The following is a 23799-nucleotide window of genomic DNA, read 5'->3' on the forward strand; positions in this document are numbered from 1 at the left end:
GGCTAGCGTGGTAGTGCTGTGCTTAAGTGTGTTGTTATGATTATGTTGGCTGGAAACGATATTTTGGCTTCCTCAAGTCTTTTTCTCTTTCATTTCAGTCAGATATATTGATGTATATTTTTCTTCATTTCAGGACGGACTCAGAAGGCTCTCTGGGAATGAGTATGTCTTCTCCAAAAGTGCATTACACAGTAAGTTCTAGCCCTGCAAAAATGATTATTGATATAATACAGATTGGATGAAATGTTGGAAGTTGTAAACTTTGAATAAACGATTTCCGCCTATTTACCATCTTGGGTTATACCTATTAAGTATTATTTAGTATTATAGGATGTAATTTAAAATATAAAAGGCATTTAATTAAGTACTTATAACTTAATTATACACATTATGGAAAGAAAATGTGTAACAGAATGAAAATGAAAAGTTACTGTGAGGGATTAAACTGTAAGGAGTTAAAAGGTTTTCAATCAAATCTGTTTAAAGCAGGGTAATTGTAAATAAAACTAAAATTATTATAAATAAAGATGAAATAAATATATAAATATTAGATGAAAACAATTAACTAAAGAATTAGAAATGTTGCCTTGGCAGCTAACTGAAATAAGTTTAAGTTAAAGCACTTTAATAAAGTTATTAACTGCAAATAAACTAAAACATAATAAAATAAAATAAATATAAATAAAATAAAATAAAATAAATATAAATAAAATAAAATAAAATAAAATAAATATAAATAAAATAAAATAAAATAAAATAAAATAAAATAAAATAAAAATATGAAGCCTAAGTAATATAAAAAGAAAAATAATAAATTACAAAAGTAATAACAAAATTACTAAAAATTCAACTAAAATTAAACTGAACTAAAACGTAAACTAAAGCTGAAATACAGTAAATGAAACCTAAATTACTAAAAATTCAACTAAAATTAAACTGAACTAAAACGTAAACTAAAGCTGAAATACAGTAAATGAAACCTAAATTACTAAAAAATAATAATAAATGGCAAAAGTAATAACAAAATTACTAAAAATTCAACTAAAATTAAACTGAACTAAAACGTAAACTAAAGCTGAAATACAGTAAATGAAACCTAAATTACTAAAAATTCAACTAAAATTAAACTGAACTAAAACGTAAACTAAAGCTGAAATACAGTAAATGAAACCTAAATTACTAAAAAATAATAATAAATGGCAAAAGTAATAACAAAATTACTAAAAAATAATAATAAATGGCAAAAGTAATAACAAAATTACTAAAAAATAATAATAAATGGCAAAAGTAATAACAAAATTACTAAAAAATAATAATAAATGGCAAAAGTAATAACAAAATTACTAAAAATTCAACTAAAATTAAACTGAACTAAAACGTAAACTAAAGCTGAAATACAGTAAATGAAACCTAAATTACTAAAAAAATAATAATAAATGGCAAAAGTAATAACAAAATTACTTATTAATTAAACTGAAAATATAGAAATTAAAGCAAAATTAAAAATGAAAATTGAAAAATGAAAAATGTATAAAAACTACAATAGTATATAATTAACACTAGTTTAAAGTATCTGAAATGTTTTTGTACCTTTCTGCCATGTTTTATCTTGACATTGGACTTTTGGCCGTCACCCATTTGACCTTCAGATATGAGTCAGAGTCAGCTGGCAGTGCCTGTCCCGTTAAACGACATCCCGTCCTCCATCGCAGAGCTTCTCAACGAGGAGGAATGCTGGGAATTCAATATCCTGGAGCTGGAAGCAGCTACCCACAAGAGGTACCAGAAAGCGAGACTTTTCTTTGTGTAAATCTTGTTTTTAATGGGAAAAGTTCTAATTGCTATAGTGTGTGTGTGCGTGTTTGCAGGCCGCTCTCATACCTGGGGCTGAAGATCTTCTCTGCTTTTGGCGTGTGCGAGTTCCTGAACTGCACAGAGGCCACGGTGCGCTCGTGGCTGCAGGTGATCGAGGCTAATTACCACGCATCCAACTCCTACCACAACTCAACACACGCCGCAGATGTCCTGCATGCCACAGCCTACTTCCTGCGCAAGGACAGAGTCAAGGTAACCCTGACAACCAATCAGAATACAGAAATAGAAATGTCTCAATTTATACTTTGATCAAAAATGAAAACATCTGCCAAAGGTAAGAACAGCCTTTTTAAGGGTTTATTAAGACTTATTTTGTTTACTTGTTTTGACCATTCATCAGGCCTGAGTTAACTCAATCAATTATTCAAAAGTATGGTTAACTTTGTTGTAAATAAAATATACAAATGTTTTCTTATATTATTAATTATTAATAGTGCTAATATAAAAACCATAAAATTAATGTAATATGTTATTTAAATTAAATTCAAAAAAAAAAATTTGTAATTCCATTGTAAATAAATGTATAGTTTATAAAGTAATTTTGTCAATTAAATATAATTAAAGTTGTGCCATACATTTACAGTTCACCTCAGCCAAATAAACTGAATTTTATCTGAATTTTATCAAAATGATCCAGAATGAATTATATACAAGACTGGTCAACTTATGTGTCATTAACTAATTACACTTTTAATTTTACTATTTTAATATTTATTTATTGAATATTTTATGAACATGCATTTATATAAATACTGTAAATTTAATATTTATATTAGATTATATTATTTAATATAAAATGAATTTATTCATAATAATATCATATTAAATTCAAATTCAATATACATAAGTGTTCAAATTAAAATTAGAATTTTAATATTTAACAGCAAATTGTAATATTTAACTTTTAATATCCTAATATTTATTAAAAATTCACTTATATTAATATAAATATTTTAGATAATTAAAAAAAGTTAATGCTATATGTTAATGCTATATGTTAATGCAAACTAATTATTTTGAGAGAAAAAAACTGAACTAAAAAAAAAGAACACTCAAAAAAAAAAAAATCAATACAAATAATTATTTAATACTATTTTCTTAATATTTGTTGAAAAATTCACTCTAAAATGTTTTAAACACAAATTGTGCATTATCTATTGATAAAGCCAGTTAAGTTGCCACAGTTATTGACTGATGCTGTTAATCTCATAAAACAGTCAGTCACTAATATTGAGCTGACCTAAAGAATTTTGAGTTACTTATAAAACTTAATAACGGTATCTGTGCTGTGTTTGCAGGGCAGTCTTGACCAGCTGGATGAAGTAGCAGCACTGTTGGCAGCAACGGTCCATGACGTTGATCACCCGGGCCGCACCAACTCATTCCTGTGCAATGCAGGCAGTGAGCTGGCCATTCTGTACAACGACACAGCTGTCCTGGAGAGTCACCACGCTGCTCTAGCGTTCCAGCTTACTGTACGAGACAGCAAGTGCAACATCTTCAAAAACATGGAAAGGTATCAGTGTCAGCTAAATCATACTTTTCATACGACTCTCACTGATTCGGTACTAAACTCTCTCAACCTCTCAACATTCAGGACTCAGTTTCGAACCCTACGGCAGGCCATAATAGACATGGTGCTGGCGACAGAAATGACACGACACTTTGAACACGTCAATAAGTTCGTAAACAGCATCAACAAACCCATGAGTGCCATTGAGGAGACGAGCTCCAATGTAAGACACACATTACTGTTTTTCCATGCTGTATGAGTACAGTCTAACCAACGCAGATCTGCATGTGTTACAGAGTGAAGGCAGTGATTGTGAGGGTCAGGCCAGTATTCGCAACTCTCCTGAGAATCGTCTGTTAATTAAACGGATGCTGATTAAATGTGCCGATGTGGCCAATCCCTGCAGACCTCTGGAGCTCTGCATTGAATGGGCTGGTCGCATTTCAGAGGAGTACTTTGCTCAGGTAAAAATATTCAGTTGCACTAACATGCTTGCAGTGTCTTTCAAATTTTTATTGTCATTTAACTTTCATAAAATGTTGTATTTCCAAGTGAAATACAGTGTTTCTGAAGGATTGGACCACAAAAAATGAGTTGAAATAATTTTATTTTCTAATTGCATTGGGTAATTGTATTTTGATGAAAAAATATAATTATTATATGTGTATTTTATTTCTTTATTTATTTATTAAATTATATTTGACATAATATACAAAAATGAATATTCAAAGACTATTTACATTCAAAATACATATGCTGGAATTAAAATTATAATTTTAATATTAATTTTTAATTTGTAATATCATTCATAATTATATCTAAATATTTACTTACAATTCCCTCAAAAATGTTTGAAATAGAAATTATCTGTTGCACGCATTTTCTACTGAAAAGGCAGTTAAGATGCCACGGTTATTGACTAATGCTTTTAAACTCAAAATGGCCAAATAATGGCAGATAAAATTGGTCAGTCACTAAATTGATATTAATAAAAATATATATATTTTTACAATAATTTGTCTTTGCTTTCTGTGTTTGCAATCTCCTTCTTTCCTTAGACTGACGAGGAGAAAAGACAAGGTTTGCCGGTTGTCATGCCAGTGTTTGACCGGAATACCTGCAGCATTCCTAAATCCCAGATCTCATTTATCGACTATTTCATCATGGACATGTTTGATGCCTGGGATGGTAAATAGACACACACTATTATGGTTTTTATTAATATTTTGAAGTAGTTTTATTCTTATATTTTCTGCTTTCATTTTTATTTAAAACAGTTTAGTAATTTTATTTTGTATGTTGTTTCTTTTTTTAAATGTGTATATATAGTTATTTTTATTTCGGTTATGGTTATAGTTATTTTAATACATCTAGTAAAACTAAATAAGAAATGTATCCTTGGCAACTAGCTGAAATCAATAAAAATTAGTTTTTTTTTTATTTTTCATTTCAATGTTTATTTTATTTCAAATAAAACAACGCTTCCTCACAGCCAACTGAAAAAAGCCAAGCGGACAAAAGGTTTATTTGCAAATCATACATTGCTCTCATGTTGCCAGAAATAATCTTTAACTGGTTTATGAAATCTTGCCTTAAGATTGCTGTAATATTTATGATTATTTTTATTTTGCCAACAAAATCAATGTGAATAAAACATAAATATGAACAAAAACAAAAAATTAAATATTTGACTCAGCTCTACGACAAATCCAGAAAAAAAAAATCGCCAAACACGGAGTAGAAAATGAACATTCTAATATACAATAATGAGAAGTATTTTTTATGTGTGTTTGGGTGAGAGAGAGAGACAGAGAGAGAGAGAGAGAGAGAGAATACTTTCCCATGCATCTTTTGACTCATCTGGTTCTCCTAAAAGAGATGAAATGGTCCATTAGCAGCAGTAGATGTTGGACCAGAGGGGTTGAGAACGGGGGGTTGTGTTAGATGGTTGCTGAGAGGTTGTGATAATGTTATCCTGAGGTTGGGCTGATTGTGGCGAGCTTTGGAAACTTTAGGTTCTGTGTTTCCCACTGAGCCGAACCCCAGAGAATAAACCTGCTTACTGTCAACACACAACAGCCGTGATGTCACGGAAACTTTAAAAATTGTGGAGAGGGGCAGGGGGTGAGCGTGTGTGTGTATGTGAGAGAGAGAAAGAATGTGCATCTGTGTGTGTGCGTCTTTGATTTCCGTAGTCTGGGGTCAGGATGCAGTGAAGCAGAATCTCTTGAGCTCTCCACAGATTTAGTTCCCAAGGTCACGATCAGGTCAGTTTATCATAGAGGAGCTGCGTGTTTGTGTGTATTTGTGCATATGTGTGTGTGTGTGTGTGTGTGTGTGTACCTGTTTTTCTATTCAGGTGGGGACTTAGACCTGAATACACACAGACTCATGGGGACTCGTGTCACGGTGGGGACCTAAATTGAGGTCCCCACGGGTAAACAAGCTAATAAATCACACAAAATTAAGTTTTTTGAAAATCTAAAAATGCAGAAAGTTTCCTGTAAGGGGTAGGTTTAGGTGTAGGGTTGGTGTAGGGCAATAGAATATACAGTCTGTACAGTAGAAAAAGCATTACGCCTATGGAGAGTCCCCCAGACATCAGTGTGTGTGTGTGTGTGTGTGTGTGTCTGTGTGTCTTTGTGTCTGTGTGTCTGTGTATCTATGTGTGTGACAGATTCAGCAGGGGGCACTGAAAACATCCTCAAGAGGATGTACCGGAAGTGTGTGCATATGTGTGAACATTCAAATTGCCATATTTACACTCATGCAAACAACTCATACATTCACCCGTATGCAGTTCGTCTGCCAGAAACCAGTGCAGCTGAACAGATGGTGGGATGAGAATGAAAAACATTAGAATTATCAACACTTGCTTACTGTTACATACTAGATAGACAGACAGACAGACAGACAGATAGATAGACAGATAGATTTTTATAAACAATTTTTTAATAAACAATGAATTTCTATAAAAGAATTTATATAATTGTTTTATATTTTATTAGGAATTTATATTATTGTTTCCAAAATTATAAATATCATAAGATATAAATATAAATGGAATATACTTTAAAATAGATTAACTTAGATAAAGTAAAAAAACACACCCATAAAATATATAAAAATTAATTTAAGATTTTATAATTATTAATAATATTATTTTATTATCGGGATATTGACTGTTGATCATTTCCATTAGCTAAATACTTCTCTCTCTTTCTCTCCCTATATTAGCCTCATTTTAGTTTTTCTTTTACGGTTATCTATTATAGTATTCTATCTATATAACTATTGTTTATTTCCTAGAGCTAATTTCTCTCTCTCTCTCTTTCCTCTTTCTCTCTCTCTCAGCCTTTGCCAGTTTGCCAGGTCTTATGGAGCATTTGGCGGAGAACTACAAATACTGGAAGAACTTGGATGAGATGAAATGTAAAAGCTTACGGCCTCCGCCTCCTCCATGACCTTAATGACTCTCTTACCTTTGAGGTCAAAGGTCAGAGGTTACACCGTGAATGTAGCATCTCTACCCAGCCTCCCAAGTTTCCGTCCACTGAACATAGATCAGCAGCCCTGTTTCCCTGACGACACTCCACCCCTAGCGACAATCGCCCGGTAACAAGGGTAAAACAGACAAATGACAAAACGAATGCACTTTATCAGCATACAGTCCTCTTCCAGCATCTTTTCACTTTCTTCTCTACTCTTTTAAAATCCATCTGCTCTCCCAGCTGTTTTTAATGATTTCTGGACAGTGATTTTTTTTGTAATGTCTGACACAAGAAGACAAAGACTGATCTTAGTCAAGTAGAGGACTGTATATACTATATGCGCTCAAATATGGAACTGAAACATGAATGATCAGAGAGGTCTGTGTCTGTACGTGTGCACACGTAACATTAACAGACATGTGGAATCACAGATCCAAATGCCAAAAGGGCTTCATTTGGAAGCAGAGTGTCAGTGAGACTGAGCTAATTAGGAAACCAAAAAGGACCCAGTAGCAAGCCCTGAGGCACGCCACATTTTCCCCACTATTGATTTTGTTAAAATTCAACACGGATGGAATATTTTGACACAATATTGTTGACAGAAGCAAATGTCAAGTTGCCAAAACGGAAGAAATGAAGACACGTTTGTATTCGGATGATGAATCGGTATTGACCAGCACTGAATGCGATTCAGTGTGCGAGAATGTAAAAACTGTGACGGATCAGCCCATTGTGGGCCGTCATTATTCCGGCACTTTCTGTATCAGAACGACTCAAGCCTTTCTCAGACTCCAAGGACTGGTGTGTAATAATCAATAATTTTGATATAAATAGCCAATAATAACAAAGAATATATTTCTCAGAAACACTATATATCCAGACACATACTGTAATAACGTGAAGCTTGATGATGCATGTGTGAGCAAAAGAGCGAGTGTGTTTGTTACGATGTGCTTAGTGAAGAATGTATTAGCATAATTTTTACGTTTTACACGACAGTTAACATTCCTACTTCACGCAACAGTCCGTATGGATGCAACATTCCCTAATCTTCAGAGTTATACTGTGTGTAAAACTAAAGTCCAGCACAGCCTCATTATGAGACCACCAACACGGTGACGTTTGCTCATGCTGATAGGTGGGATCGCACATATTTTAAGTGTTACACCATTTTGAAGTATTATTTATTTACAAATAAGCTTGGCTGTATATCACTGTTATAATCTTTTGCCATAGACACGCATCGCCGACGAGCTTCAAACGCTCACCTTTTGTAGGCCAAAAACCAGCACCAAAGGTGCGTTTATAATCAAACATGATTATGAGTTTTAAACAGATGTTTGGCTAAAGCCGTTTCGACTGGAAAAAGAACTAGTTTAGATTTCTTGAAATCTGTCACACGAGACTTTTTTTTAAAAAAACCAAATGTTTTTATTAAAGTAGCTGTTGGTGTCATTTGTTATTTGCGCACCTCATTTTTACCGGGTTACATTTGGACACGTAGCTGAATTGCATTGGCTCACAGACAGGCTCAGTTGGAATTTATTAAATGTTTATATTCAGTCGACGTTCTGCCTTTTACTCTTTGTGCGTTGTCGGAAAGGAGCTCTTGAAGACTTCATCTTCACAGCAAGTGATCTAGAACACCAGCACGACACCACAGAGAGTTCTAGCACGTTCTGCACGGAGTGTGTTTTAAATGCGATGACATCATAATGACAAACCGTTCTGGCAAGCATCACAAAGGCAGACGATTCCACAAAGCCCTTGTAAGATGGCAGCGGTCGTTTTTGTTGTTCTTGGGTTAGCAGTGCATCACAGCGAGTGTTTTTAGGTGCTCCAGACAGCATTGTGCGGTTAAAGGTATGCGGTGCACATTCAGCAGCTCGCAGGGTTTTGATTTTTCCTCTTTCCTGTTCTCTCATCCTTCCTGATTCTATCTGTTTCCCTCCCTTTTTTCTTTTTTCTTCTTTAATGTAGTCACAAGGATAGAACTGTGGTTTGGGTAGCCTGTATATGTAATGTATTATATAAAGCATTCTTAATGCATTGTAAAGTTAGGATCAGTGGGTATCAGTTAATATTAAGATTTTAAAATCATCAGTATTGGTCTAAATCAGACAATATCTGTTGCAAATAATATCAGGGATTTTTTTTTTCTAATTTAAAAAAAATAAAAAGTGTGTGTATGTGTGTGTGTGTATATATATATATATATATATATATATATATATATATATATATATATATAAATATTCCAGTGTAACCATTACGGTTTAACACATGGAACTGGTTTATGATTAAGGCATTATATATATTTTAAGGTCTAACTAATTAAATAAGCACTGTATTGTATTGCAAATATGGCTATGTTTAAGCATAAATACATAAAAATGATTTATTATACACATGCATTAAGAATTACTTTATAATATACTATATATATGCATGCTTAATTGAAGTTATACTGGTTCTTTATGACCCATTTTTGCAATTTATTTGGATCTCTACAGAAATGAATGCTGCAGTAGAAATTATGTCAGATGCTCTTGTCACCCTCTAGTGGTAAATCTAGAGATCCACACACATTATTGAACTCAATTGATGCTGTTACATAGTTGTTTTACATAACTATGAAATAAGGAGTATCAAAGAGCTTGTGTTTGTTTGTTTCTTAGGAGAAATTTTGTTATTTTTTATAGCAGTATAATCATGTTACATAAAGTATTCCGTAATACAGAAAAGTGCAACAAACAGCTCCTCATAACACTACCAGTCAAACGCTTGGACACACTTGACTGAATGACTGGAGTAATGCCTGCTGAAAATTAGCTTTTCAATCAAAGAAATAAATTACATTTTAAATTATGTTCAAATAGAAAATAGTTATTTTAAATATTAATAATACTTAACAATTGTACTGTTTTTATTCTATTTTTATCAAATAAATGCAGCCTTGCTGAGCACTTTAAAAATATTTTTAAAAATCTTTAAAAAAAATCTGAACGGTTTATAAATAGTGTATTTATACATTTCTTTACAAACAGAACATTTTTAAGTTGATTTGATTTATTTTACGCATATATTACGTTAAAAAGTTTTAATGACTGCTGTCATTCTAAAATATGAAAAATAGTCATAATAAAGAATAAGTAGGTGTGTCCAAACGTTTGACTGGTAGAAAACACAAATGTGCCCTTTATGAAGAGGATGTGCTCTCATTTAACACTCATTTTAGTGGTTCGCTGTACACCACTGCCAGTTTTGACATCCTGTAGAGCAAAATCAAATGAATTTCCATTCTACATTCTAGTCCATCGCACATCTGTATTGATTGAACAAAGGCATAGTAACCTGTAACGCACAATGAACAAACGCCAGTGCAGATTTGACTCCTCTCAGACGAGTCTGGATTTGGTCTGATTCTGGCTTTGGCGCCGACAGAGATAAAGCCATAGAGCATTCTAGAAGTAATCATGGAAGTGCAGGTCAGAAGATGATGTATCTATTCCCTCTTTTCCTGTCCTCCACCCTGCTCATCCTCTCTCTTCCTGTCTTTCTGTGTTGAAAAAGCTCCTGCATTATCCTGCTTCACAACCAAACATTATATACTGTATATTGCATTCTGACACAGGGTTTCTAGGTAATTTAATGTCCAAAATGTAATTGGGGAAAACCCTATTTTTAAGCTCAGATGTTTTGATTATGAATTTATATGGACTCTTTTACAGATATTAATATAAATGTATAGAGTTTAGAGAGAATATTCAGGTTCATGCCTTAATCTCTATTATAAAACGCTCCTCGTTCACTTGTCAGCACTGATGATGATTCGTCATAAACCTGATTTAAAGTACAGAGTGACTGTACAATGTGACCAAGTGATTGTTTCATTCCAAAGGTCCGTTGTAATATTAACATGATGGTTAGTAGTTGTTCTGGTGTTTGTTGGTTAATTTGGTTACTGGTGGTTTTGTTTGTTGTTGAATGTTTAGTGATGATGATGTTTAAAAAAACAGTCTGGCTTCAATACGTTTCATCAACAGTATTTGAAGGATGATGTTGATTACTATAGAAAATCATGTTGACTCGTCCCTCTTTTGTTTTATTTATTTATTTATTTATTTTTTATTATTATTTTAAGGTTTTCTTTTTTTTTAAAAAGCAAATTACAGTAGTTTACTTAAAAGTTCCAGATGACTTAAAATCAGAAATGTAAAGCTTATATTTATATAAAACATGTAGGCTATAATGAGTAACTAATGCCCCATTCGCACCAAGAACGATAACTATAAAGGCCAGCGAACCATATCGTCTGTTTATTCTAAGCGCACGCGCTTCTGCCGCTTTAAATTCTCGAGCTCGTTATAGCAGGATGGATTCTGATTGGATGTCAGTGTTTGTATCCTTCATCAGCTGGAAAAAAATCGTTCTGAAAGTGATTCCAACGATATTCTCTGTGCCTTTATCGTTATAGTTGTGGTGTGGACTCTGCTGTTTAATATTGAGAACGATTTTTAGAACTATATCTTTATCGTTATCTTTATAGTTATCGTGCTTGGTGTGAACTTGTCTTAAAGCATAACGAATTAGCACTCACATAATATCAATATATATTAATGTCTTCATATCAAGGACAGTTTACACATTTGAATATTTGGTTTGACATTTATTGTCAACTAAAATATTTTAATTGACAAATTACACTAGAAACTGACTAAAATGAATGAATGACAATGAAATACTGACTGAATTAAAATATTTTCATCAAGATAAAAAGCATGATTCAAAATTACATAACTAGAAGTGTCTACATAAAAATGATTAAAATATATAGTATTTTGTAATTTTATTAAAATAAATTTTTTAAAAAAAGCAAATATTAAAAATATTTTATTTTTAAAAAAGCAAATAGTGTACCTAAAAGTTCCAGAGGGCTTAAAATAAATAATGTAAAGCTCATATTTATAATAATTTATAATATTAAAAAAATTATAATATAATTATAGTATTATTATATCTGTAAAAGAAAAATATGTCTGTTTTTCAGCTGCAACTATTTTTCTAGGTGGATTTTCTCTTTTTTTTTTTTTTTTTTTTTGCTTCTTTTTTGTTTGTTTTTTACAGTAATAAAAAAGAGAGACGAGTCAGAGTTATTTTTTATTTGAAGTCAATATGTTGCCATAAATGCTGTTGAGAGCCAGAACATTTAATTGGAGATGGTTAGTGTATCTTATAGTTTCACCCATTAGATTAATTTTTTTATTTCAGCTGCATCTTATTTCAGATTTAAATTGACTTCCTATCTTCAGTGTAAAGGTGGCAGAATCGCTCAGGCTCATGGGAAGCGCTCATGCTCCATCCATTATCTGTACATTATTTGTTATAAAACAACTTTTCAACTACCTAAAGTATTAAAAAAATCCTTTGTGTAATAATTCATGTCTGATCAGCCCATGGTCAAATTTGAACGTTTGTGAATCTTTTCAAAGTGTCATCCGTCACGATCAAAGGGCTCCCTATTAGCATACCACGATGACCTCACAATGACATCATAACTGGGGGCGGGGCTTGAGACGAAGCCTGTTCGATTAGCGAGTGTGAACTGAACCGTCGAGTGCAGATTTTGTGCCAATTACTGTATTTTTGAAGTACGGGGAATGAACACTAGCATCATCCCTCGCGCAAATGTATATAAACTATTTTTTATTGAACAAATACATCACTGAAAGAAAAAGTGGTCACATGCCATTTAACAGGTTTGTTTCGTCGAAGGATTTTTTTTTATTGTATTGTCAAAAAAATTGATTCTATGTTGCATAAAATGTCTGTTTGCTTTGTTTACTTCTGTTTGATTCTGTCTCTTGCATCTGCTGTTGTTTGGAGACGCCACTCCAACTCTGAAACCCTTGTGTTTGTGAGACACAAAAAAAAAATAAACATTTGCAATAAAGTGGTTTTGATTGAATTTACAGACACACCCAGCTTTAATCAGTTTTGTCATGCACAAGCATACATTCAAGAATCACACTGATAACACTTCACTATCTTGGTTTCATATGTTAACATTAGGTAACTATTAAACACCAACCAAAAATGAACTATACTTAAAAGTTATTACTATATCATTATATATTATTCATTTTGTTTTAGTAATTTTATAATATCCAGTTAAACTAAATGAAAATGAGAAATACTAGTAAAAAAAAAACATGAAATATATTTTAAAATTTTAGTTTTAGTTAGCGATAATAATAACCATATACTGTGAACTAACAAACAACAGTATTTATAGCAAATGAGACTTTATTGTAAAGTGTTATCACTGCACGTTTAAATTCCATTTTAAAATGACATAAAAACAAATTAATCACAATATATATATACACAGCTTTACAGACGTTCACTATAAGACACCATCAAATTAAAAATCACAGCATCATAAGCATTTTATCATACCAAAACAATGTGAAGTTAAAACACTGATGTGACAAAGCTTTGCAGACGGTTAGTAAGGCAAATAAAGGTGTTTGTATTTAAAACACGATTTGAACCCCGGGCCATGAGAGAGACTTTGAGCTTCAGAGATGATTATGATGGGGACAGGTTTTGAAGATCAGGTCACAGCTCCTGGTTTTCCTCGAGTTTCTGGAAGACGGCGAGACTGCGGAGCTGAGACTGTAACTCTCCATCCTTCCAGATGATGAGCAGGTGATCGGTGGAGCAGGTGACCAGACCCTTCTCCTTAAAACTCAGAAACATCTGCAATGCAACACACACTCCTTTACTTACACCGTGTTGACTCAAAAGTTTTTAGAAATAAAACAAAACCCTGAAAAAGCAGACGTCTGAATTACCCAAACGCCCCAAAAATAATGCACATGTAAAATAAAATAAGAATGAATTTATTGATTTAAAATCTACACAACACTAAAACACTGTGCATGAAATTTGATTCTATGTAGCTGAAGTGTCTGCATTCTTTTGCTGCCTCAGTAGAGTCAAGGCAATGGTTTTATCAGTAGTCGTTTGTGGCTCTCTGTGACCTTGGCATTACTGGAGCTGATCTCTAGCAGCGACAGGAACTACAGCATTCTTACACTTTATACACAGAACTAATAATAGAAGTGTATGTCATTAGATTATGTCTCTATTCCCCTCTTTTCCTGTCCTCCACCCCTCTCATCCCCTCTCATCCTGTCTTTTACAGTTAAAAAAGCTACTGTAAGTTAACTTGTGGCTCCTGTTTGCAGGCAGCGATATATATATACTGAATGGAGTTATTTTGCTGCTTTATAGGCCTTGAATGGTAAAATACACACTTTTATGTGTCAAAATGCCCGTCTTTGCAAGTATCCTCATAAAACACAGCAGGTCTTAAGAGAAAGCAAACAGCTGAGAAAGAAAACACATGTAACATTGTATAGGATCCGGGCGGCTCTTAAAGTGACAGCAGTCTATTCCCGCTGTGTCATGTTAATGTTAATCAAACAACAAAATAGAGAAAATCTCTCAGTGCTCTTAACTAAATCAACCTATTTTAAAACAAAAATAATTTGTGATATATATCATTACTGTGAAATAAAATTACTTGTATCATGATCTGAGCTTTTGGTCATATTCCCTAGATTGGAATGTATAATAGACACTGTACATGCCTTAAAATAACAGTTCACCAAAATGCAAATTTAGTTCATTTATTCACCTTTCTTTCTTTACAAGTAAATGATGACAAAACTTCGTTTATTTTAATGAACTCACTGTTTTATATGCATGTCTAAATCACACTGAGATAAGCCATAATAAAACTCCCTGAAGCTGATTGAAAACATGTAATATGACTTAATAACATAATGCTAATGTGATGGGTGTGCTGGTGAGACATAGAGCACATGTCAGATGATCAATGCGCAAGTTGACTAGTATGTAGATCACATCCTTCACTCTGTCAGAAACTTTAATTAAACTGCAGGTCAGAACGATTCTCTGCTTCATCCAGGATCAATGTCTCCTAATAATAGCACACTGTTTTTCTACACACTAAATCGAACGCTTTCATGAAACCAGGTCGAGAAAAACACTCTATAACACTAGTTGAAAAAATCTCAAACATCTGCATCCATGGGTTTATGTCACATGACCCTCATACTGTACCTGCACAGCTCCAGAGTGACCAATCAGATCGCCGATCAGTTCCAAAGAGCGCAGACCAGGGACTTCTGGGATTTTTTTGGCAGGAGGGCCTGTCTGCTTACTGGACCTGCCAAAAGTGCCAAACATCCCAAAAAACCCTGAAAGAGAAAACAGACATAGCGTGAAAAAAAAAAATCATTTATTTACACTTTTAATGAAACCAAAAAGCATCTGTTTTCAGTCATAAATTTCTTAAATGTGACCCTGGACCACAAAACCAGTCTTAAGTGTCAATTTTTCGAAACTGAGATGTATACATCATCTGAAAGCTGAATAAATAAGCTTTCCATTGATGTATGGTTTGTTAGGATAGGACAAAATTTGGCCGAGATACAACTATTTGAAAATCTGGAATCCGAGGGTGTAAAAAAAAACAAAATTTTGAGAAAATCACCTTTAAAGTTTTTACACATTTACGGTAAGAAATTTACAAAATATCTTCATGGAACATGATCTTTACTTAATATCCTAATGATTTTTGGCATAAAAGAAAATTTGATAATTTTGACCCATACAATGTATTTTTGGTTATTGCTACAAATATACCCCAGCGACTTAAGACTGGTTTTGTGCTCCAGGGTCACAAATGAGGTGTTTTTAAAATAATTACTGAAATTAATACACTGAAGACCGGAGTAATGATGCAGAAATTTCAGCTTTACATCACAGGAATAAATTATATTTCAAAATATATTTAAACAGAAAACAATTGTTTTAAATTGTAATAATATTTCACAATATTACTGATCAAATAAATGCAGCCTTGATGATCATAAGAGACTTCTTTTAATATAAAAAAAAAAAAAACATTAATAAACCTTGCAATTTAAAACATATACTTAAATAAATGACCACAATTAATATTAATAGCAATTGTATTATGGGATATTAAAGAACAATCCCATGTTGTTTTTTATCCGTTTTAACATTAGTGGTTGTTTTGGACATCATTTAGGAAATGATTTTACAGCAGCTGGACTGAACCCCCACCACCACACACACACACACACACACACACACATCCTCTACACAGGATGGCAAAATAAAATGATGATGTGGCAACATCTGGATCAATTTCAGAAAGAGGACAAGAATGCGGGAAGGAAGGATGTGGGTTGTGATGGAAAGAGGAAAGGGTGAGAAGAAGGTATTTCAGAGATAAAAGGGATGGATGGAAAGAACAGAGGCTGGAATGAGGTGTTTGTGTCCTGCTCACCTGAGGAGGCGGGTTCAGCGGCCAGGGGGAGGTCCTGTAACTCCCACATCCTCACACTACCGTCCTCAGAGCACGACATCAAACGCCTGCAACACAAACAGAGAGCACTTCGCTTTACTCAGATGCTTCACAGGGATGTTCTGGAGGAGTTCTTTTGATGCGTATCATACCCGTCCTCCTGCAGCATGGTGTGTAAGACATTGGAATCATGGGCGATCTTCCTGTACGCCACCACACTCTTCATTAGCACATTAAAAACATACAGACCACTGCCTACAGCCACCACTATATACTGAGACACAGATGAACTATGTAAGGAAAATATGCATGATGTAATTATAATGTATCATTTACATGATATACACTAACAGACAGAAGTTTGGAACAATTGCAATTTTTTCAAGTTTTTGAAAGAGGTCTCTTCTGCTCACCAAGGCTGCCTTTATTACAATAAAAATGGAATAAAAACAGTAATATTGTAAATTTTTATTACAATTTTCTACTTAAAATGTCATTTATTCCTGAGATGCAAAGCTGACTTTTCAGCATCGTTACTCCAGTCTTCAGTGTCACATGATCGTTCAGAAATCTTTCTAATATGCTGACTGGCTGCTCAAGAAACATTTCTTATTATCAATGTTGAAAAGAGTTGTGCTGCTTCATATTTCTGCTACATTTATTTATTTACAGGATTAATGAATGAATGGAAGATCCACAAGAACAGCATTTATTTATATTATAAATGTCTTTACTGTCACTTTTGATCAATTAATGCATATGTATATATTTTACATACCCCAGAATTTTGAATGTTACAGTTTTCACAAAAATAGGAAACAAAAATGGTTTTCAACATTTAGAATAATAATAATATTAAAAAATTATTGAGCAGTTAATCAGAATATTAGAATGATTTCTGAAGGATCATGTGACACTGAAGACTGAAGTAATGATGCTGAAAATTCAGCTTTGCATCACAGAAATAAATTACATTTTAAAATATATTCAAATAGAAAACAGTTATTTTAAATTGTAAAAAAAACTTGATGAGCAGATGAGACTTTTTTCAAAAACATAAAAACTCACCATTATTCCAAATCTTTGACCATTGTTGTATAATTTATATATAATTGATCATTTATATTGGAAGGTCATTTTCTTACCTCTCCATCTGAGCTCATATGTTGAATAGATCTCTCGATCTGTTTCAGTTTGACCTCTGATTGGCTGTCTCCCTGTGGCTCCTCCCACAGAATGTGCTCATACGCCTGGATCGTCCAATCCACTGAATCCCAGATGATGAGCTCACCGATATGAGAGCCGCTCGCAAACAAGCCGTCTAAGATAAACAATAACCAACACTAAACACAACAATACTCAACACGACAGACAATGATCTCAATGTGTACGTGAGGTCCGACTGCTGTCAAATGTGTCACCGTTGATGCTGATGAGAGAATGGATGGTGTCCCGATGGTCAGATAGATGACGCATGGCCATAACCGCAATGTCTGATCCAGACAGGCTCAACTTAAATATCACTGGAACATCAGAAACAACTTAAAATCATTCATTTGCCAACAATCAAACTTGTAAAAAAAAATAGCTTTAATAACATAAAAGTCATTACTAATTTTATTTTATTTTTTTACTGAACAGAGCTATGAAATTATGATTAACGAGGACCATGACAGCTTTTGCTAGACCAGCAAGAGTAAATCTTTTCATATTTGTTGAAAATACCATACGTTTTATGGAAAAATTATTACCGATCTCTTTATCCATGGCAGCTGCAATGAAATTCTTCGGTAACTCCACCATGGCTGAAATGCCTTCAGAATAAAGCAGATGATTTATTAAAATAGATTTTTTTAAATACACTGCTGTTCAAAAGTTTGGGGTCAGTACACTGGGTTTTTTCAAAGAAATTAGTACTTTTATTCAGCAAGGATGAATTATGTTTTAAAAGATTTCTATTTCAAATAAATGCTTCCCATTCATCGCATAATCCTAAAAACATTGTACCACAGTTTCCACAAAAATATTAAGCAGCACAGCTGTTTTTAGCGTAATAATAATAAATGTTTCTTGTGCAGCATATTAGAATGTTTTTGAAGGATCATGGATCAACACTGAAGACTGCAGTAATGATGCTGAAAATTCAGCTTTGCATCACAGGAATATATTACATTTTAAAATATATTCAAATAGAAAACAGTTATTTTAAATTGTAAAAATATTTCACAATATTAGTATTTTTAATGTATTTCTGATCAAATAAATGCAGCCTTGATGAGCAGAAGAGAAAAAAGTAGTTTGATGTTGCAGAAATTACACACTGCCACTTTAAGTTTATAAAACTATTAGCAACATGTGTTGATGTTCTCCAGTGTTTTGTAGTCTGTTTCTGGTCTTAGACAGACGATTCTTTGTTGTATATGCTCTGCATGAACATCATTCATATATTTATTTATCTGTGTGTGTGTGTGTGAGTGTGTGTGTGTGTGTGTGTGTGTGTGTGTGTGTGTTTGTTTTGGATTGTGTACCTGCATCGCTGTGATGAACCGTTTTACACTGCAGCTCAAAGTCTCTGTTCCAAACACACAGTTCATTTCCACCCGAAAGCCACACGTCCAAACGATCCAACACCAACAAACACTGGAAAACAGACACATCCATCAGCGCACAAACACACAAAACCCACCTACACACACTGAAAGAGGAACAGACCTGTCTAAACACACAATCCAAACCATTTGCACTGAAACAAGCTGCTCCACATACTGTACCTTCACTGAGGACTGGAGATCAGATATATTCTGCACTCGGTTTCCTGAATCTGGATCCCATAACTGCTGCTGAATTAAGGACAAGCATCGACACCAAACACACACACACACACACACACACACACACTTCAGCAGAGGCTGGTGTAAAGGATACACTGAGCGTGCGGTCTGAAGATGCGGTAATGAGCGCGGCGTGTGCGTTTCTTCCTCGGATGAAGGTGTATGATATCATTGCAGTGATCTGCTGTGTGTGACCGCGCAGCTCAAACAAACAATCTCCTGTCTGAAACACACAAACAAATGCTGGTTTTGCATTTCTATTGAGTGTTGGGGTCACACAGTAAACGTAATATAGTTATATGGCAGTGGATATTTAAAACTAACTTTTTTTTTTCATTTTATGAATATTATTAATAAAGTAGTAATTAACCATTTACATAAGAACATAATAGTCTGTTTCAAAATATAAAATAAATGAAATCAAGCATACAGTATTTAACATTATGACATGATATTTTGCTTATATTTTGTGGCATTGCCCCTCCAAAATACTCAATAAAAAAACATACACTCACACAATAACGTAAATTTGTACGCAATCATTTACATATGTAAATATATATGTATACATATATATACATATATCAAATAAAATTATAAACAATAAAATCATATATACATTATGAGACAAAAATGACCTCATAAAATATTTATTTGTTTTTTCATATTTATAACATAGTGTAAAAAGAATTGTGTAAATAAAAAGGTTATAATAAATTTTAATAAATAATATTTGTCATGAAGAAAATAGTACATATTATTAGTAGTGCTGCTGGGCAATGATTAATCACGATTTATTGCATCCAAAATAAAATTTGTGTGTCCATAATATATCTGTGTGTGCTGTGTATATTTATTATGTGTATATATAAATACACACACATGCATGTATATATTTAAGAAAAATTTTGTTTATATTAAATATATTTATATATGATATAAATTATATTAATATATACATGTAATTATTTTCTAAATATATACTGTATGTGTTAGAAATATAATTATATGTTATACATACATACATACATACATATATATATATATATATATATATATATATATATAAATATATAAAATTACCCTTACAGGAGACTTACGGAGTCACAAAAGTTGCAAAAAAAGTTCCTGAATTGATTTAATTTGATGAATAATAATAATATTATTAAATAATAATGTTAATATTATTTATGCCAAAAGACTATAAAACTACGCTGACTTGTGACCTATTTAATGTATTTACCCTATCATTAACATGTAATTAGCATATTCATAAAGTTATGTTCTGCTCACCTCAACATTCCATATGAGCACCAGGCCGTCGTCACCTGCAGACGCAAACCTGCCAATCACAAAACACACAGATGCCGAGTATAGCCTGGCATGATGCTTTACTTCCATTAACTAGTTGAATGGTTGAATAAAAGGAACCATAAAGCGCAAAATATAACATCGCCTGCACTATGACAGATCTTCTCCTCTGATTGGATTTTAACAATCGCATGATTCTGAAGTGACCTTTGACCTCTCGAGCTCAGGAACGAATAATCCTCAGGAAGAACAGGAGAATGAAACTATGATAAAGGGATGAGATACAGGAAGTATGGAAGGGATCGGAGACGAGAAACAGGACTCGGGACTCTAAAAGCAATCAGTGATGTTCTGCACACTGACCTCACCTCAAACTCTCCTCCTGCACCGAGATCATCAGGAGCAGCCAGCCATAACACACACACACACACACACACACACACACATACACACTTCCAAACGCTCTTCTCCATCACTTCAATAAAAATAAACCCTGCACTGTGTGTTTGTATATACATGAGCTTTTTAAAGGCCTCCAGCGCAGATGTTTTCATGCAGACGCGGTTAAAACGGACAGGCCCAGAGCTGATGGACACTATCAAGTGGATGTCGAAGTGCACACACACACACCAAACTCCCTCAAGCTGTGATGATTAAGCTCTTGTCACGCTCTGTAAGTTTGCTTTTGGAGAGGATCTGGCTCGGTCTTAGCTGTCAATCACTGGTCAGAGGCAGAAGAAGAGGATTGCTTACCTTAAGTCATCAATCTGCACCAGAAATCGAACAATGTCAAAGTGTCCTTTCAGCACCTGCATCTCCGTGAAACAGTTTTTGGGCTGTTCCTCCCCAATGAACAGCGCCGCGCTCTTCTGCCCACGGAGAGAATATAATAGACAAACGAATCATTGCTTCAATCTAGCTCAGAATGTGCTGAAATGACTGCTGTTTGCTGGACTGCGTCGGCCTGTTTCTCTGATACATGTACTGCAACTAGAAGACCAGTCTTTAGGTGAACTGGACACTGAAACCAGCCTCTCATCTTCTGTTTATTGGTAAATAATGGCAATAACACGGACTTATAAGTCATACCACAAAACTGGAGTTTTTGTGACTTTTAAAATGCATGGCTGATAAAAGTTTTTACTATGTGTTAATACAGGCATTTTCTAAACACATCCACAAAAATCGAATTACTTTAAGTTTAAATGCTGCAATTGTTTTCCTCTTTCTTTTTGTCGTGTTTCTAACCCTAAAACTAGTCTAAACAAACTAAAATCATAAAAAAAGAAAACCATTTTCATTACTTGAAATAAAGTAAACATTGGTATTAATGTTTCCCTAAAGTAAACATTTCGATCAAATATAATATTATATATACAAAAGCTTTAAACAAACCACAAAAAAAATATATTAAAAAAATTCTAATTCAAAATATAAACAAAAACTATATTATACATCAATGATACTAAAATAACACTGGTCCAGCCTAACCTTTCCCTATTACATATATAAGCATATATTTCAGTGTATAAATATTTTATTTATTATTTTAACACATATCTTATTTTTAGTTATCTAAGTATTTAATATTTTTTATATATATACTATGCATGACACAGACAGCTTCATAGAGTTCCCCACAGACACTGTTGCTCGTGTCTTTTTTGTGGCTTGTACTTACCTCCACTGTTCCCTGCGCCTCCCGACCTCCCAGAATCCACCGCAGCATGTTGGTCTTTTAAAAAACACCTGACTTTACATACAAACGAATGGATTTTGTGTGCAAATAAATCACAAGACAAATCAGTGTAGCAGCATGTTGCGAAACCGGCTGGCAGAGACGTTCTGTTCTGCGTTCTGTTGATACTCCTGATGTTAAAAATCTTTATTAAAACATAAAATCAGTCATCTGAATCTCTATTGGAATATATTTTCATCTGTGACACACCGAAACATTGTAGCAAGATTTGACTGACAGGACGCGTCACGCGTCGCATCTGATACAGTGTATCAGTTCCGCGCCGGTTCTGCTTTGGATCCAAAAACACTTCCGTTAGACCAGATAAACGAGTCAAATGACCGTCGATGATCGGAAATGTTCATATAAAATCATTCTGAGAGAATTTTCGGCCAAATTCGTCTATGATATATGACAGCCTCAAATCAGCTGCTCACTACAAACAATCTGCGAACTCATGTGACTAGCTACGGAAGCTTCTAGGGGACACACGTGACCCACAGTGTTTCCGAAGTGAAAAACACAAAGGTCTACAGTCTATCTTTTATTGCAGGTTGGTTTCTAGATGTACCGTAACCAGCCCCAAATTCAAACTAAATAAGCAGCATATAAAACAAAACATAATATGTGTGTTGTTTTTTTGTTTTGTTTTGTTTTGTTTTTTTCTGTAAGCAAATTCTTGTTTTATATTATTATATTTTAACTGTATTGTTGGTATTGTGATTAATTATATAAAAACAAAACATATAATCTGTGATATTATGTGTAATATTATTTAAGTAAAATCTTGTAGATCATTGCCTTTTATTACATTATATATATATATATATATATATATATATATATATATATATATATATATATATATATATATATTGTTATTCTGTTGTTGTTCTTGTTGTAATAATAATATAAAAAACTAAATAATTTGTGATACCATGTATATTTTTAATGTAAAAAATAAATAATAATAATAATTTATAATAATCTTTTTATTGTATTGCTGGTCATCATGCCACCGCTAGATGTCAGTATACACCAACTCGAAAATCCTGTTGAGGTCGAGCATGAGTGTAATACTGAAAAACTAACGAGGTTATCCACAGCTTCAGGGATTCACTTCAGTATATTCAATCACTAATGTCTGTGATCTCCTCCCAAATGTATTATTCACACGCATAAAGGCAACAGTATAGTATAAAGGTAACTGTATGTCATGGTATCTACTGAATAATCAAGTAAACAGATTAAAGTAATACTTTTAAGCCTTTTCTCTGGCTACATTCTCCCTCAGGTCTTCAAAAGAGTGAGAGTGATGGACTCTGTGTGTGAATGCTGAGTAATTATTTGAGGATTACCATCACCTCACTTTACAGAGATGTGGCCCCTCTCAAAATCCCACAGGGCCCCTGTGACCCACCTACACACACACAGAGAGAGAGAGAGATGAGCGAATCGCGTGTGTTCTCAGATAGAGACGAGTGTGTGAGCTAGTGTGACCTTCATGCTGAGCTCTAGCGTTGATTTCTGATTTAGTGTCAATCCGCTGCGCTTGTCATGCCAGGCGAGGTGCTTTCCACAAGGTAATAGAAAAACTCAAGGGCAGAGAGAGA

The 23799-nt window shown here is 33.6% G+C and overlaps 2 protein-coding genes across 5 annotated transcripts in view; one reads left to right on the forward strand and one right to left on the reverse strand.

Annotated features, from left to right (window-relative positions):
• The window catches only part of pde8b (phosphodiesterase 8B), a 59366-nt gene extending 46515 nt beyond the window's left edge, over window positions 1-12851 (forward strand). For all 4 annotated transcript variants that reach the window (XM_058757710.1, XM_058757709.1, XM_058757711.1 and 1 more), the window contains exons 15-22: window positions 134-191; window positions 1650-1779; window positions 1869-2067; window positions 3174-3391; window positions 3473-3611; window positions 3685-3852; window positions 4447-4576; window positions 6743-12851. In XM_058757710.1, coding sequence (XP_058613693.1) covers window positions 134-191; window positions 1650-1779; window positions 1869-2067; window positions 3174-3391; window positions 3473-3611; window positions 3685-3852; window positions 4447-4576; window positions 6743-6852 — 1152 coding nt within the window. In that variant the 3' untranslated portion in view covers window positions 6853-12851. The remainder of the gene's footprint in view (window positions 1-133; window positions 192-1649; window positions 1780-1868; window positions 2068-3173; window positions 3392-3472; window positions 3612-3684; window positions 3853-4446; window positions 4577-6742) is intronic.
• On the reverse strand, window positions 11025-22670 carry wdr41 (WD repeat domain 41). Its single transcript, XM_058757713.1, has 13 exons — window positions 22130-22670; window positions 21202-21317; window positions 20431-20479; window positions 19232-19360; window positions 19078-19140; window positions 18835-18946; window positions 18058-18120; window positions 17728-17829; window positions 17452-17627; window positions 16459-16580; window positions 16289-16374; window positions 15034-15170; window positions 11025-13641 (listed from the first exon to the last, which is right to left on the reverse strand). The coding sequence occupies exons 1-13, from the start codon at window positions 22175-22177 to the stop codon at window positions 13501-13503; spliced, it is 1344 nt and encodes a 447-aa protein (XP_058613696.1). The 5' UTR covers window positions 22178-22670; the 3' UTR covers window positions 11025-13500.
• Window positions 22671-23799: the final 1129 nt, after the last annotated feature.

This window comes from Onychostoma macrolepis, chromosome 21 (genome assembly GCF_012432095.1).
Source record: "Onychostoma macrolepis isolate SWU-2019 chromosome 21, ASM1243209v1, whole genome shotgun sequence".
NCBI classification, from domain to species: Eukaryota; Metazoa; Chordata; class Actinopteri; order Cypriniformes; family Cyprinidae; genus Onychostoma; species Onychostoma macrolepis.

Excerpts from the sequence above, each read along its gene's own strand:
- wdr41 (XM_058757713.1), bottom strand. The coding sequence starts at position 22,177 with ATGCTGCGGTGGATTCTGGGAGGTCGGGAGGCGCAGGGAACAGTGGAG. Across the intron at positions 18,947-19,077 it reads ATCTCCAGTCCTCAGTGAAG|TGTTTGTTGGTGTTGGATCG; the intron begins GTACAGTATGTG and ends TCTGTTTTCCAG. Across the intron at positions 16,375-16,458 it reads ACCATGCTGCAGGAGGACGG|GCGTTTGATGTCGTGCTCTG; the intron begins GTATGATACGCA and ends TTTGTGTTGCAG.